Raw genomic sequence first — 16,942 nt, 5'->3', positions numbered from 1 at the left:
ACCACAGCACAAAGTAGGCCTACAAGCCAGTTGTTCAATCATACATATTCAACAGTTGTTGAATGTGTATGATATAATGCATCTAGTCTGATCCGATTATGAATCAGGCCAAATGCTTAATATTATCATGACAATGATATCTGGTCCATAGCTCTAATGCCTTCATAGATATTGAGCTATGGACCAGAGCTAATAATAATAATAAGCTTAAGAATATCTGAACCTAGCTGGTTTACAGTCCAGCCTGGCGAATACAAGCTGGGAAAAATTGTATATAGCCAGCCAAAGCCAAAATATCAAGTGTTGGGAAATACATCCTATGCCAAGATACTAGTATAGCCTACTGTAAGAAAATAAATATTGAACTTAACAGGGTTAAACAGGACCAAAGATCATTTTGATCGCAATGTGTTTATGCGTTGAGTAGTTGTGGCGATTTGTACAAAACGGGCTACTCCTGAAAAGTTTAGAAGCCAATCGTAGCCAATGAGGGTGGATTATGAGAAATCAAACAAACCCGCCTTGATCACATGACTATGGAGAGCATGTGTACCGATTTGCGTGAAATTTGGATAAAATCTGAATGAGTAATATTAGAAAATGTGTTTTACATATGTCGGCCTCCTGGTGGCGCTATAAAGAGCAGATGTGAAAAATTCCAGGCAAAGGTTTTTCCTTGGCCTCTAGGGAGTTGGCATACAAAGTTATCCACAGATCCGTGCAGTTAGAGGTAAAAACACTTTTCGGCCAGTTATAGCGCCACCATGAGGCTGAGTTGAAAATGTTCATGTGGCATTTCTTCCTCTGCCTAGTGGGAATGTGCGTGCACAATTTCACGGAAATCACACAATGTGTTCATGATTTGCAGCATTTTGTTTGAAACTGAGCACTCCTGCGAACTTTGGAAGCCAATCTTAGCCAATCAGGATGGCGTCTGAGAAATCTGAAAGACCTGTTTCGTTGAATGGCTCTAGAGAGACTGTGTACCAATTTGCGTGATGTTTGGACAAAATCTGTAGGTGTACTGTCCAAAAAGTTGTTTTGCACAAAGCGGCCTCCTGGTGGCGCTATAACAGGCCGTTCTGGAAATTTTGGGGCAGAGGTTCATCGTTGGCATCCAGGGAGTGTGTGCAAAATGTGGCATCGACCGGGTATTAACGGTGCCAGAGATTAGCTGTTCACAGACGGAAGGACACACACACAGACACACGGACGGACGGACGGAGTGCAAAAAATACTCTCTCCCCATGCCTTCGGCCTGGTGGAGACAATAATAAATTATATTAATGAGACTCACCTGCCGTGCATGTCTCTCTCTTGATGGAGGAAGCAGTCACATCATCATTGTACAAAGTGAATGGGTTGAATAGACTGCTGGAAGATTCGCTGTTCCCCATCTTGTTAAACGTCTTTCTGAAGTGCTGATCTGACCGTGTAGTGTAGTTCTGTGCTCCTACAGTCCTATGCATGCGGGGTCTAGTAGTCTGTCTGTGTGCGTGTGTCTTCTATTGTGCTCCTGCTGCAATTTGAGACACTCTTTTGAAACAAAAACAAATAAAAGAATCCCGCCTGAAATTTGAAGGTAATGAAAACAACAACTCGTGGATGTTTGTTATCTCCTCCGGTGGCCAATAGGAGCGCAGCTGTGAAGGGCAGTTCTTGGCACATGGCACACGTGCGCAGTGGCTGCCAGCTGCCGCCATCCTTATCACCTTACACTTTGAACGCAGACATGACATTGGATAGCAACCACACAGCAACGGTCCCATACCCCCAGTAGATAGCAACGGTCCCATAGCCCAGTGGAATGTAGTAGCCGCCTACACTACAGTCGGTTGAGGGCTTGGTTGAGGGACGGTTGAACTGAACTCGCATTGCAGACATTCTCATATGTCAGTTGACAGTTAAGTGACTGAATGTCTGCATGCATTAGTTCAACCATGATTGTGACTCACAGACTAGGCCTATCTATCTTATTAAAAAAAGACTTATGTCATTAATAACTCAACAAAATAGTCTGTTTTTTAGGCCAAGGAGCTGAGACATGAGAAGCAGGGACCCCTACTGTACGCCACACAATTTCTTATAACTTGATAAGACACTTTCAAAGCTATAGCCCACTATATTTAACTGAATGTGTCATTAATGTCTGTTGAGCATTGAAAGATATGAAGTAGGCATTTTTTTAAACTCTTGTCAAGTGATGTTGCCGCTTTGATGGCTTCATGATTCATTTAACAGCACTATCATCAGTGTTGTGTACTGTACATATAGTACAACACATATTACACAACCCTTTTAAGTTTACCCTATAGCTAAGGAATAAGGACCCTTAGGGGTTCCCGAATACCTGTTGAAGACCCTTATTTAGGTAATTTGAAATACTTCATCATAAAGCTCTGGTCAGGTGCTCCCGAGTCCCCCTGTTGAGAACAGGCGGGGAAAATATAAGGAAACGGAGAAAAAAGAGAAATAATGTGGATACTTCCTTATTTAGGCTATTTACTGTACCTCCCTCCCTTTAGCATGTTTAGTCCATGAAATAATTTGACCTGTATATGTGGAGAACAGGAGAAAAAGTAGCCTAGATGCATTATCCATCTTATTATGGGGTGGTATCAGTATGACCTTTTATATTTAGGCAGGCCTACCTTTATGGTGGATTTGAATATAGATAGAAATACAATAGTGCCATTATCCCATGTACAGTGCATACACAGGGCCTACTCATGAATATGCCAGAGCTATTGATTAAATTATTCTATCCATGACATAGTCAACAACTTAGATTGATGAGTGACATAAACCTGTGACTGGTTGTATGGCTGTGGGCCATGGTATTCACATGTTAAGCTATAGGTCTTAAGCTATAAGTCTTATAGCTGATCAACAAGTAGCCTATTGCAGTTTTATGCCCCATATTTTACGGAGAGAGGTATTATGGAGAGTATTGGACAATGGACAAAGAGCCACATGGGAAGGAATGTTATATAACGCATTACATCTTACTGTATGCATTTAAGTGATAGGCCTTATATATTTTTATGTTGTTAAAATCAGTGTTAAATTGCTCTATATAGTCCGATAGAAATCATTGCAATAAAGATTGTTTGTTCTGTAACATCGAGGGATCTCCCAGTCTCTCCAGCTCTTTGGCAAACAGAAAGGGCATTTTCAGGTCAGGATACCAAATTCATCCAGTCAGGAGAGAGAGAGCTCATACAAGATAGAGGACAAACAAGTGAAACTGGAAGTGATGCCAAAAGAAATGAGCAGAAACTGGAACACTATAACACTGAAGCTGATAATGGGTATAAGCGGGCAACTCGCTTGAAAAACGTATTTTCAAAGCAATGATTACTATCACAATGGAGCTTTAACTTGTTTTATACAGAGAACGTCCTCTTTACTTGTAGACTAAATACTCAAACAATTTGGTTTTCCCCCCAATTCATTATAACCAAATCATTAAGCTAAATGGTTCGCATTCGACCAACAGGCACATGATTGGACCAATTGGCATTAGTGCTTCATTAATCTGAGTTCCCAGAAGTTTTATTTTTCGCCACTAGGGGGGCGAGAAAGAAAGTGCTTCATAAACTGAAAGGTCTCCCAGACTGAGCTACTCAGTAGTTTGTGTTTTGCATGCTCAGAACTTTTCATCTACATTGGACTTGTGATGCATTTACTGAATCCAATATTTATATTTGATGAACCAAATATATATATATTCAGAACCAAAGTTCCACTTGATCCACTTAGAATCAGTGGGACAGTAACTAATTATATTTAGTTGAGTAGTGGCCAGTACAACATTTATAATATCTGTAGGCTACTTTACTACTTGAGTAGGCCTTGGCCCATTTGTAATTTTGGATGCTTTTGACTTTCACTTCAGTACATTTCAGAAAGACAGAAATTGCACTTTTAACTCCACTATATTTTTTAGAAAGGAAGAAAAGTACCCTACTACCTAAAAAGGCAACTAGTTATCTTTGTATCCTCCAGGGGGTGCTCACACACTATTGTAAAGGATGCATTCATACCTGCTGAATAAACTTGGCTTACAGTTTTTAACAAGAGCTTGTGACTAAATAACTTGGATCCATCGGAACACAGGTTCTGTTTCCTGAAAAGTCGTTTTGGACATACAAGGTAACAGAATAACAATGTTAAAGTTGAGTTTTAAGTTAAAATGAGTTTGGACAGGGGCGTGTTTGATCAAATTAAATATCAAAGATCTATAATGAATCAAATGTCTGGGGTGCACACAAAAGTAGAGTTAAATGACCCCAGAAGTGTTTAAAAGTGAAATACCCATTTAACTTACTATCCCCATGCCCAAACACATCCCCCAACAAACAACTAAATAACACAGCAGAACAATAGACTTGTGTGCGCTCTGAGGCATGCTGGGAAGCCCCTATGCTGTCCAATGCACAAGCTGGGACACTACAATAGGCTATTTATGCTAATTACTTAGTATGAACTCTATTAACCTAATAATAAATCTAATTTGCATAATTGATCTGCAATATATTATACATTTATTAAGATAGTCTGCTGTTCAGATACGTAGATTAGCTCATTAAATATGCACAATACAAATATTTCCTTCAGAATTTGAATTATTATTTTTTTTAATGTTTTTTTGCGGCTTTCGCCTTTATTTTATATTGGGACGTGGGGAGTGACATGCATTAACGGCCGTCGGGATCGGGAGTCGAACCCGCGGCACACTGCCAGACTCGGACCACGGCCCAGGCCCAGATTTTGAATTCTACTGGAAAAATGACCATGTGATCAACTGAGAAAGTTAACATGACCCCTAGTGTGTGTCCCTTTTCTGGGCAGCTCATAGGTCCTACATCATGCTGTGAGCTTGTAGGCTACATCTGCTATTTTGGTGTAGAGGAACTAAAGTAGGTGGCCACGTTTCAGTTATTGTTAGTAGTAGTTAAAATGATTTAATTCAAACTAACTAAACAACCAAAATGTAACCAAACAGGCTGGAGTAGTACTCCCAGTGGGCTGCATAGTGAGAGAGAGCATGACATTCCAGGTGGGCCAGATATCCACTGATGACACACTCCACCTACCCTCCAATCACTCTGGTACAGTGGCCTAAAAAGCCCTAAAAGAGAAGCTGCAGAAGCTGTGAGCGACCATGTTCGAGTTGGACAGCAGCATTGGGTTAGCTCGCTTTGGCAGCCAGGTCAGTACAACTACAGCTGGTGCATAACATCTACTCAGCAGCGCCCCCGTGTACCTCTGTAACCATTTCCAGATGCGTAGTGAAGTCCATTCCCACCTAACCAGAGACAGCATAGCAGACCTGACCATGCCCATGTTCACCAATCACCACTGAAATTTAAGATTTGGAGGAGCAGTAAGCTGGAACTCGCTACCCCTTTCCCAGGCTGAATTAGAGGCCAAATCACAATCACCATTAATCGGTTAGTATTTGGGTCCGTGGCGCCATAGGGCAATTATTTTTTTCCGGCACGTGGCGAAGGCCTCTCCAACTCCATTTCCCAGGCCGAATTAGAGGCCCAGCACGTCTCTGCTTGACGCTTAACACGGCATTCGATAGGCTGATGACCAATCAATACATTGGGTTCCATCTCAGATCAATGGCACGAAGGCAGTATACCTTTAAATTCTTATTTATTGGTATGACTTTAAAATATTAAATTATATATTATCAATAAAGTCTTTAGTGTTTTGCCAATTATTGGGGGGCCCACTTGCAATACTCTCACGGCCCAACAGTGGGCCACTGAGAACCACTGCTCTCTCTACAAAATATAATGGCCCGTCGTGACAGTGGAATGAAGACGTCCTCCAGGCTGGGTGACAACCAATGAATGAAACCACACCAGAATGAATCGTTAAGTAAAATGTCAAGATCGTGATTCGTGACTAAGCCCTAACATCTACCTGGCTTGGCATTGCATGGTGCCAGCACTGCCCAGCAGGCAGCCTAGTGACCTCATTCCCACCAGGGAGGTGAAGGAGGAACTGGGTTACGCAGTGCTGTGCTGTGAGGGATGAGTAGGTTGAAGGTAAACAAAAGGCTTGAAAAGGCAGGATGACAAGGAGTGAGTGAGTCACCCTGATATGAAGCACCTCTTATCTGAGCCACATGTACGCACGCCCTAGTGGCAGTTAATGACGGTTGAACGGCCCTGTGTGACACACTGCTGTCACACACTCTCACAACCTACTATGCACACATGACTGTATAGCTCAGGGAAACTAGCAACTATCTGACATGATGTAACCCCACTTCATAGTAAGCCTTGCCAAGCCATGGGGCCCAGGAGCCTATCTCCTGTTTCTGTAGCGTGAGGCAGCTTGATGTACAAGTATAACCCCTGGACACGACGCTTATATGTTGCAGGGACTTAACCTCGCCCTAATCCAACCCTTGCGGAGATGCGGAGTGCCAATGTGAAGACCCCTGTCTAGAGTCACTCTAGACCTAGTAAACTGGACACCAGTTGACTGTACTTGAACCACATTTTTCCGCCTACACCAAATGGCTTGACCAACGCGTAAAAGTCAATGGGGCTTGGATTGCTCAGATTTAAGGAGGATGATGTCATCAGTTAGCCTCTTTCAGAGGCAAGAAAGTTAGTGAATGTGGGTCGAATCAGGCTTAAAAATACGGAGTCATAAATCACAGTAGATAATAAGGACAGTCATAATGACTGTGGTCATCACATAACACAAAGTCTGACACCAACAAGAAGCCATGCTGTTATTTGACCCAGTCAGTGTCTGTCGTGCGCTTCTACACAAAGATTAGCGTAGCCAATAGAACCAAAGCACATTGATTTGTAAAGTACCTTTACTCGAGTAACAGGATATGGCAGTACAAAGTAACTTGAGATGCAAAAAAACTGGAAGAGCAAAATGACCTCAAAATACCCGAAAGACCAGTTATGGATTTGTTTATCGCTGTCCTAGATCTGGATTGCTATGGTAACCAGCGTAAAAAAAAAGACAGAAATTGAAAACTGTTATAAAGCTCACCGTTTCTCAACGGTGGGTCCAAGGACCACCAAGGGTCCGAGTGGATCCTTAAGGGGTCTGTAACTTGAGTGTAACAAAATGGAACCAAATGGACCACTCTCAGTTACAGACCAGCAAAGGTCCGTTGGGACCCCTAGTGGCCCTGCACCAGACGTTGCGAAACAGTGTTATAGCAGACATGTCACCTCTTTTACAAACCCCACACTTCATTACAACCTCATGGAATTTCATATTCACACCTGTCTAAATAAAAAATACAACTGACAGTCTGACAATCAACAAATAAATCACACAAAATAAAAAACTGTCTTCTCAGTTGTGACATTTCCAACTTTCATCTGGAAATTAAAAGAAATAAGTTCAAATAAGGACATTCGACATCTACAGTAAGGTCATACATACGCTATTAAGGTTGATTGAGAGATAACTATGTTCACGGTTTCAATTGTCCAGTTCGTCTGACTGCAAAGAGTAGACAATACACATACTGTTGTTGTAAAAGACGTACAGTATTAAGAATCTGTGTAAATACTGGATTTACAGACACATGTCAAAGAGAAAGTCAATCCAGCAGGACATGATAAATGATTAAAAGGACTCAACCCTACGGCAGTGATTTGTTTTGGCACCCCAATCTACACTGTCAAAATGTCAGTATTTATTTAAGTCTGAAACGGCTCCATTTTGTAAACTACAGACCAGAGTCCATTTGGACAACATCGGGTCCAAGGACCCGATGTTGAGAAACAGTGCGCCTACGGGACGTAAAAATAATCAAGGATATAACTCAAAGGCACACAGTTTACAAAGTAAACAAAAAAAAGATTGTTCCCTTTGCACAAGTCCTATCTCGTAGAGTATGGCACTTTGATGATTTGGACAGCATCCGTGTGTTTTTTGCCAGGTGCCAACGGCTGAAATGACGACCGTAGCTGCCTCTAGGCTACCTCTAAGCCAATGGGAGACTTACCCATAAAACCCATAGTCTGAACGGCATAAAAACCCATACTCTGAATGCCGCAACGCGGAGCGAGTCGCAACAGAAGCTAATGTTATGAGCCAACTGGAGCTAGAGGAAAGCCATAACAAAACAGTGAGTGAAACAAACAAATACGTCGGAAATGAACGAAAACAACGCTACAAGAGCTTGTTGCACCTGGAAGTCATGACCGAGTCATTCTTGTTCCTTCAACAACTGCGGAAAGTAATTGTAACAATGGGATCATTTAAAGTTCAGTCCATGTAAAAGAGCACAGGCTTAAACGATACACGAACATCAGCCAAAGATATCCTTCAATAGACCCTTCCATGTCACATGGGGGTCGCGACCACACACACACACACACACACACACACACACACACACACACACACACACACACACACACACACACACACACACACACACACACACACACACACACACACACACACACACACACACACACACACACACACACACACACACACACACACACACACACACACACACACACACACACACACACACACACACACACACACACACACACACACACACACACACACACACACACAGGTTCCTTTCTTACACAAATTTTGACAGAGGAGAAACATCTTGTTGCTGTCGGGTAGAAACCATATCGCTGCTGTCAGGCAGAAACCTCTCATCTTTGTTTGTCAAACTTTGTTTTTTTCGTCAATGAATGCTCATACTACACTGTAGTCTGATCAAGTATGATATGTGTCGCTGTAGCATCACACAAAAGCATACGAGCTTGTGGACATGCTACTTTTTAATTGAATTTGAATCCTGAAAAGTTAACGGTGCTGTACAACAGTGGCGAAATATACAAACTACAAGTTCACAATGCTTTGCGACGTCAGTCATGTGATAAAAGATCGGATTTATCAAGACTGTGGATGTCATAAATATTTAATTTATGAACAGTATTAACAGGAGCATGTAACTAAATCTCCTAAAAAGTAACGTTTTTTAAGAAAACCTCTGCCCGACAGCAACGATATTTGATGTACCCCAACGAGTCAGTGGGCCAGATGTAATGACGAACTAGATTAAGAAGGTTTCGCACATTGAGATGTAGCCTATAGCCATGTCGCCTCACAGCTATTGCTATCACTTAAAACTAATCCTAATTTGTGGTCCAATCTCAACAAATTGCATGGTCTTCTGAGCAGTATCCGATTCCACTAATCAGGTTGGCACCATTTACAGTTATAAATACGTTGTGGGGGTTTGGGCGAGCACGAAACTCAGGACATTTTGCCAATCTGGATCTTCTTCCAGGCCTCAGAGGCAGTGAATATGCAGGAGTCAATGATGCCGGCCACTGTGAACGTTCCTCCGATGATGGCACAGATCTGAAAAATAATCCATGGATAAATCCATACAAATCCATACAAAATAGTCCATCAGTCAGCATCGATACTAGTGGTTCTCAAACCTTCATGTTAAAAAATTAATGAATTAATGAATTAATATTTATTTGGCTGCGGACCCACATCTTAAAATATGTTGTGCCAGGGACACAATATTTAAAGATTATTTTTCCAATATGTTTTGAAAATAGCTTGTCGAATAGCGACGTGTGGTGAGCAAACATTTGTATATGTTCACCAATAACGAAATTCGGTACATATTGGCTGCATAACTGTAGATGCCAAATCTATCGGCCAAACCTATAGATGGGTACAAAGAAGAGAAGTCCAGTGCGCTTTAGCCAGTAGAAGGGCTCGTCGGTGCACAACAGGGACAACTTGAATCAGAGAATACCTAGGGCACTTCAGGAGAGACTAAACTACCCAAATAAAATATACTGGAGCACTTGACTGGTCTGGTATTTTCGAAATGTCAGTCACCCCTTTAAAACAATAAATACATGCAGCAGACCAGTCGACTGCTAGCTCCAGTGTATTTTAATTGGGTAGTCTCTCCTGAAGAGCCCAGGTATAGATAAATGGGTCTGGCTGTCCAACCCAACAGATTATGGGCCGTATTTTACCTCTTATGCCTAAACTTCACTGCCTTTTTTTTCTTTTTACTCGCCACGTTGCCACGTTGTGACCTTGTAGATCGGCTATTTGAACTATTTATTATTATTATTATTTTCAAAATAGTTAAAAAAATGAAACAAAGTTTAGGGATAAGGTGTAAGCACCAGCGAAAATGTCCTCATGGATTTGATGATCCGTGTTTGTTTCACAATCCGCCAGTTTCCACCTCATTCCACAACCACATAAGTATGAGTTTGGACTACGAAACGCGGCCTTGTCAAGGCTCGACTCGGCAATCTTGAGCACTGAGTCATAAACTCGCTATAAGTCAGTCATCTGCCTTTGCTTTCCTCATGCTGAAGTCATGATACACAGAGCAAACAAGAGCACGGCTCATCGCTCAGGCAGCCAGAATTTTGTCATGATTCCCCTGAATTCTTGATGAGGTCCTGATGACCCGACGAGGACCAGCTGAGCAACACTTTTATTGCTCAACACGGGTCAGGTGAGGGGATCGTGGCCGAGGCCGGAGGGAAAACATTTCAAGAGCTTATTTCTTAATGCTCGTTAGACAGAAAGACCCCATAAATAAACCATTTGGTGAACATGTGGTGAGTGACCACCTCAACAGAGGTCTGTGGAGTCTGTTCAGACCACTCGTGTGTACAAAAATGCACTATTTGCTGAGCCATTTATAAGGCTTCTGGACTGGAAATATAGTTTATTGTGTCTGTGTCTGGCAGAAACCTATGTCTCTTTATTTCAACGTTTTATGTTTTTTGGTAAATGAATGCCCAGCATGAATGTCATACACACAAGTGAGCTTGTAGATCTGTTTCGCCGTTTTGTTTAGCACATTCTTTAAGGTAGGCTAAGGGGTTAATTGTCAAAACAACGTTTTTTTTCCTTTTTCATTCCAAGTAATGGTTTTGGATGGACAGCAACAATATCTAAGCTCTGTATTCAAGAGAGCTCAAGAGCACTGGTTCCCAAACACTGGGTCAGGACCCATGGTTGGATCATGGACCAACTTTTATGGGTCCCTTTATTTTTTGTTTCCTTTCCTTCTTTTTTTAAATTACCATTTCAAAACATCTCCTAAAAACATTCCAAAAGAGCGAAATGAATAAAAAACAGATTATTTCCCCCCCCCAGTAATTTCATGAAGAAATACGGTAAAAGAAAAATCAAAGAAAATAAATAAATTAGAAAACAAATGATGTAGTAGTGGTGAAAATAGGTGATCTACAGGCTCACAACGTGGCACGGAGTGACGCATTGACACTGTTGGGTCCAGGGGAGACTTTTGGGTCACAGCACAGGCTAAAAGGTTTGGGAACAACAGTTCTAGAGAAGGTGAGAATAAAGTCATGGAGTCATTAACCAACTCACGGTGGTAATGAAGCGGTACAGAGGCGGTCTTTTCTCTGTGTATTTGACTGTGATGGGACTAAGGTCGTATCTGAACCAGATAGCTGGGATGATCCTTCCCGTGTGACTGTAAGCCACGTATTCCTATAGAGGGAACGCGCGCACGCACGCACGCACGCACGCACGCACGCGCACACACACACACACACACACACACACACACACACACACACACACAAATTTTGTTTTTCTTTTAGGTTTTATGACCTCAATTACTAAAATTGGGATTTTATCTGTGTTCTGAAGCCTTTTGAGCTGCAATGAAACCATAACAATTTGCCAGCTGATGTCACTGTTGAGGTATTTTGCTTGTCAATCATCACCTCTGCTCCGCTCCCTCCCAGGGGCTGAAGCATAGGGGAGGGGATGGACAGGGAGAAGAGGGGGCGGCATTTGTGGTCAGATCACTTGTTTGAGCCTAATTATTCAGAAAACCCCAGACCACAGAAAATCCACTGAATGTTCAAAGTTCTTTTTTTGGGTGCAATTCACCTATAGCTATACCTATATTCACCTCTCCCACTTTCCAGCCGGGCTCATTCATTCCAATGTAAATATCATGGATTTTACACATTAAATACTGGTTCATTTTTGGAACCAGACCTTCAGAATCTCTTCCAAATCCCACAAGGCCACAAGGCCTGCCATATGCACTGGAAAAATATGTGCGTGACATTTCTTTTTTAAAACAATATTTTATCATATAGGAAAACTATTGGTGGAGAGGTTTGTCTAACCCATGGTATGCTTAGCTGTGATTGGATTAGCTATAGGTCAATTGATGATACAGTATGCGTGCTCCAGTGAGTTGTGATATATTATTTCCATGTCATTGACCTGAAGACACAGTGGACTCATTGCAAGTCCGAGACATCACTCAAGTTAGAACTTAAGAAAAGATGCAAGGCAAAGAAAAAACCTTTTAGACTATAAACATGTAGCAGCAACACATTTTTGGCATGTAGCCTTCGTCACACCCCGACAGAGGCTACAAGCCAAAACGCGAACTCACCACAACTCACAGCGCAAGTCAAGTCACATAAGTTCTTATTATAATGTTGTGTTTGTATAGATGCTCAGCCAATGTGAACTCTATGTCTATTAACAGACTCATGAATGACAACATGAATCAACAGGATAAAAATGTGATCATGTGATGTTGATGACTCAGCGTTCTGTCATGATTGTCACGTGCTAACAATGAGTAACTGTATGTACTTGTATGTCTTATGTGTCCTGATTATGACTTGAATACATAGGACCTCAATGGAAACAAGACCTCAGGGCTTTTGATTATTGGTCCGACTGTCATTAGACCGACAACCTACCTCAAACCCTAACCTAAACGCAAGCACGGGAGTATTGCATGTTCGACCGCATGTCCGACCGTTGTTTCCATGTCGGTCCGTTGGTGTGTCTAATGTGCGTGTGCATCCCCTGAAAAATGCTTTTCAATTATCATTTGTTCTACATATTGGTCTTCGATATATTTTGTGTTTATTTGCCCAGCGCCCACTGTAGCTAGCTGACAACGTAGTGAGGAGGACACTCACTCTGTCCCGGCCCAGTTGGCGGACATGGGCATTCTGGGAAGAAGAGTCCTTTATGGTGTGTTGACATCTAATGAAGCTTTTCCAAGTAAAAAAGGTGAGCAATCACTTCCGGTTGAGTGGACGAGTTAAGAGGGAGGCATAGTAACGTGTGGAGGCCATATGTTGCAGGCTGACTCCATAAACACCATCACTGTAATGACCCACCCACTTTTTTTTATAGCATAGGTGGGAATGCCTTTTCTGTGACTTTTGGTGATTTATCAGAGTTATGTGTTATCAAGGATATAGCAGGGTATATGTGCTTCCATTTACCAATGGTTCAAAAAATACTTTTCCGTAGCTTTTGAACTTTGTTGTAAAGACAAAATATCAACAGGAATCAGTGTTGTATTGAATTTCCTAATAATTATTTCCAGTTATTATTCCAGTCTACCAATGTATGCTTTATTTTGTTAAATGTGCTTATTCAAGTGTGTGTCGTCACAAAAAACAATGGGGTCCTGGCGCGCGCGCGCACGCACGCACGCACGCACGCACGCACGCACGCACGCACACACAGTGGAAAATGAAACACTACCTTATTGGCTACTGTATACTGGTATGAGAATCTCTGTTTGCCTCCCAGATGTTCATAAACCGTTGGAACAATCTTCAATATGTAGTCATGTGAGGCTAGAGCTGCAATGACAAACAAAAAGAAACAAACAAACAAGACATTTTATAAAGTGTGTCCCTTTTTTACGTGACCTAAAAATGGATGCTTGATTCAGCAAATGATGCAACCTAATGAAACCACTTTAGTAATTTCCTTCAGGCACATTATGTGAGCTGTTACATTCACACTTTCCATTTTAGTGGAAGTTCTATTCCACGACAGGCCACTAGGTGTCTCCTGATCCCACCATACAGTGTGGGGCGGGCCAGCAGCCATGCTCAGGTGACACACTTCTGACTGCATTGTTGTTGTTGTGGTTCTCAACAGTGGTGAAAAGAACAGAGTACATTTACTCAAGTACTAAGTACAATTTTGAGGTATTTGTACTTTCCAATTTCCAATACGTTTACTTCTACTCCACTACATCTCGGATCCAAATATTGTACTTTTACTCCACTACAATTATTTGAAAACTTCAGTTACTAGTTACTTTGTGGATTTAAATTATTATTACAAAACATACATTAACCACTTCAGCCCTATATACATTTCGGCCTCACGATGCGACACATTGTGAGCTTGTAGATCGGCTATTTTCAAAATATTTGTATACATTTGAAAACTTGAAATGAGACATTCTGCATAATGAGTACTTTCTACGTTTGGTACTTTAAGTACGTTTTGATACCGATACGTTTACTTAAATAGAGAATGAGAGTACTTTTTACACCACTGGTTCTCAACATGCGGTCCAAATGGACCCTTACGGGTCTGTAACACAGTGTACAAACATGGTAAAAATCTGTATTATGTACAGTGTTATTTCGTCCCGGAAAGATATTCGACCAATCACAACCCGTTGCTCACAGAACTGCAGTGCCATTGTAAAGACAACCGAGACGGGAGCATAGAGTCATACAAGCTGGATATTCGTGAAATTTGTGCGTGGATAGTTTAAATACAGAAGAGTATCATGGAAATAACATCGACCAAACCACTGAAAGAAGAAATAATGGCAAAAAACGAACTAGCCATCTTAGCTTCAACAATAGACACTCTGTAATGTGAGGTGTGAGGGGATGCGTCACATCCCCTTTATCGCCATCGTCTACTCATGGAAATAGCTTCCGTTCTCCAGACGGTATGACGGAAGCATTTGAACATTTGCGAAAGGCAACAGTCTGGCCACGCGAGACAAGGGTCACAGATACACATATACAAAAACTATCGTCTGGAAACCTCATATGTCAAAAAACGTTACTTTTCAGGATTCAGATTCATAGCAAAAGTAGCAGATCAAACAAGCTATGGTGGGTGGGTCATTACAGTGATGGTGTTTATGGAGTCAGCCTGCAACATATGGCCTCCACACGTTACTATGCCTCCCTCTTAACTCGTCCACTCAACCGGAAGTGATTGCTCACCTTTTAACTACTTGGAAAAGCTTTAGATTAGATGTCAACACACCATAAAGGACTCTTCTTCCCAGAATGCCCATGTCCGCCAACTGGGCCAGGACAGGGAGGGTGTCCTCCTCACTACGTTCATGTCAGCTACAGTGGGCACTGGGCAAATCAACCCAAAAATATATCCAATATGTAGAACAAATAACGGACTTAATGTTGCTCATGAAGGCTAATCAAATAATTAAGAAGCAAATGCTAAAAGGAGAACACAAACATCCCCGAGGGCTTGTTTCCATTGAGGTCCTATGTATTCAATTCATAATCAGGACACACAAGACATGCAAGTACATACAGGTACTCATTGTTAGCATGTGAGAATCATGACGGAACACCGACTCAAACCACCGATGCTCCGGAGAAGGCTCTGTGCTGGAACCCCTACGTGATTTTCTGTTGTGATGTTTCAATTTATTTCGGATATTGTCTCTGCTAAATACCGGTAGCTATTTTCAAATGGCCGAAATATGTATAGGGTTGAAGTGGTTAACACCTTAGAAGCCCGGAACTATTTAATCCATTTCATCCAGGGTGCCCATCATTTGTAGCGCACGGACCACTTTTACCGGCGCACCGGAAGCTGGTGTGCATGTCTGTGTAGCAGCTAACAATAGCCACAACACTCTAGAGTCGATCGACAACAACGGGAGGTAATAATAAATCTATCGCGACTAGCGACTGGACCGCTGAGCGCCGTCTAACACAGGATCTTTTTTCAGAATTAGACGGGATGATTTAGATCGGGAGTTATGATCGTTTTAAGATTTTCGTTTTCGTCAGCTAAACAGGCAGGGGAGATTTTCGATGATGTGTCACTTTTTGACACATCATCGGATCGGGCAACAAGCGCTACAAGGCTCTAGAGCGATGCGAACGGTTTTGTTAATGTCCGTTTTGTAATAATAATCAAAATCTACAAAGTAACTAGAGTTTTCAAATAAATGCAAGGGAGTAAAAGTACAATATTTGGAATCCGAGATGTAGTGGAGTGGAAGTAAAAGTATTGGAAATTGGAAATACTCAAGTGAATACCTCAACATTACAAGTAAAAAGTACAGTACTTACGTAAATGTACTTACTTACCACCACTGTTTAAAATAAAGTCCTGAATTACTGGTATAAACATGTACAGATATATAATAATAAAGCATGCAGACGTACGGTTTGATGCCATCCTGTCAGCTCCTCCCAACGCGTTGAATGCACCTTGAACATTATGTACCTCCTGTGAGACAAGGGAGAGCACAGAGATATTTATATATAACCCACACTGATTGTGTCCATCAATCTATCACTGTGCGTGTGTGAGTGTGTGCAACCAAATTTACACTTTGCCGTGTGATGGTGTTGCGTGCTAAAAATAACCCATGTACAAACTGTAGCTCGTAGCTGGGATATTTTAGGGGCTGATAGAGAGCAAGATAAGACAGGAAGTGAGATAGGCTCGAACAGGAAACAAACGGTACAGGAAGTGACATTTCAGACCTGTAGCCGGTAATACAAAAAATGCACACGGTAGATATGACAAATAATTACCGACATATTTATTATTTCGTACTTTACAAAACGATTTTTAAAAAAAGCTTACAAAATGCCACAAAGTGATCAGCTTTTTTTTAATGAACATTTATTTGTCCGCAATGATTATGACGAAACAATTGCAATTATCTGAAATTTACAATTTAGGCATTTAGCAGACGCTCTTAATCCAGAGCGACTAACAGTAAGCAAGAACAAATAACATGGTAATACATCAAATACATAAAAATAGTCATCATGAATCATATGCAAGCTAAGAAGCTAACAGT

At 41.5% G+C, this 16,942-nt stretch overlaps 1 protein-coding gene across 1 annotated transcript in view; it reads right to left on the bottom strand.

The window, feature by feature from the left end:
- Nucleotides 1–6,835: 6,835 nt before the first annotated feature.
- The window catches only part of ergic1 (endoplasmic reticulum-golgi intermediate compartment 1), a 31,656-nt gene continuing 21,549 nt past the window's right edge, over nucleotides 6,836–16,942 (bottom strand). Inside the window, exons 7-10 of the mRNA XM_079498312.1 lie at nucleotides 16,296–16,359; nucleotides 13,594–13,694; nucleotides 11,425–11,547; nucleotides 6,836–9,399 (exon numbers count right to left, since the gene is read on the bottom strand). Coding sequence (XP_079354438.1) covers nucleotides 9,292–9,399; nucleotides 11,425–11,547; nucleotides 13,594–13,694; nucleotides 16,296–16,359 — 396 coding nt within the window. The 3' untranslated portion in view covers nucleotides 6,836–9,291. The remainder of the gene's footprint in view (nucleotides 9,400–11,424; nucleotides 11,548–13,593; nucleotides 13,695–16,295; nucleotides 16,360–16,942) is intronic.

Source organism: Electrona antarctica (assembly GCF_951216825.1).
Source record: "Electrona antarctica genome assembly, chromosome: 1".
NCBI lineage: Eukaryota > Metazoa > Chordata > Actinopteri > Myctophiformes > Myctophidae > Electrona > Electrona antarctica.
The sequence above is the reverse complement of the archived record's forward strand: the minus strand, read 5'-3'. Positions and strand labels throughout refer to the sequence as shown.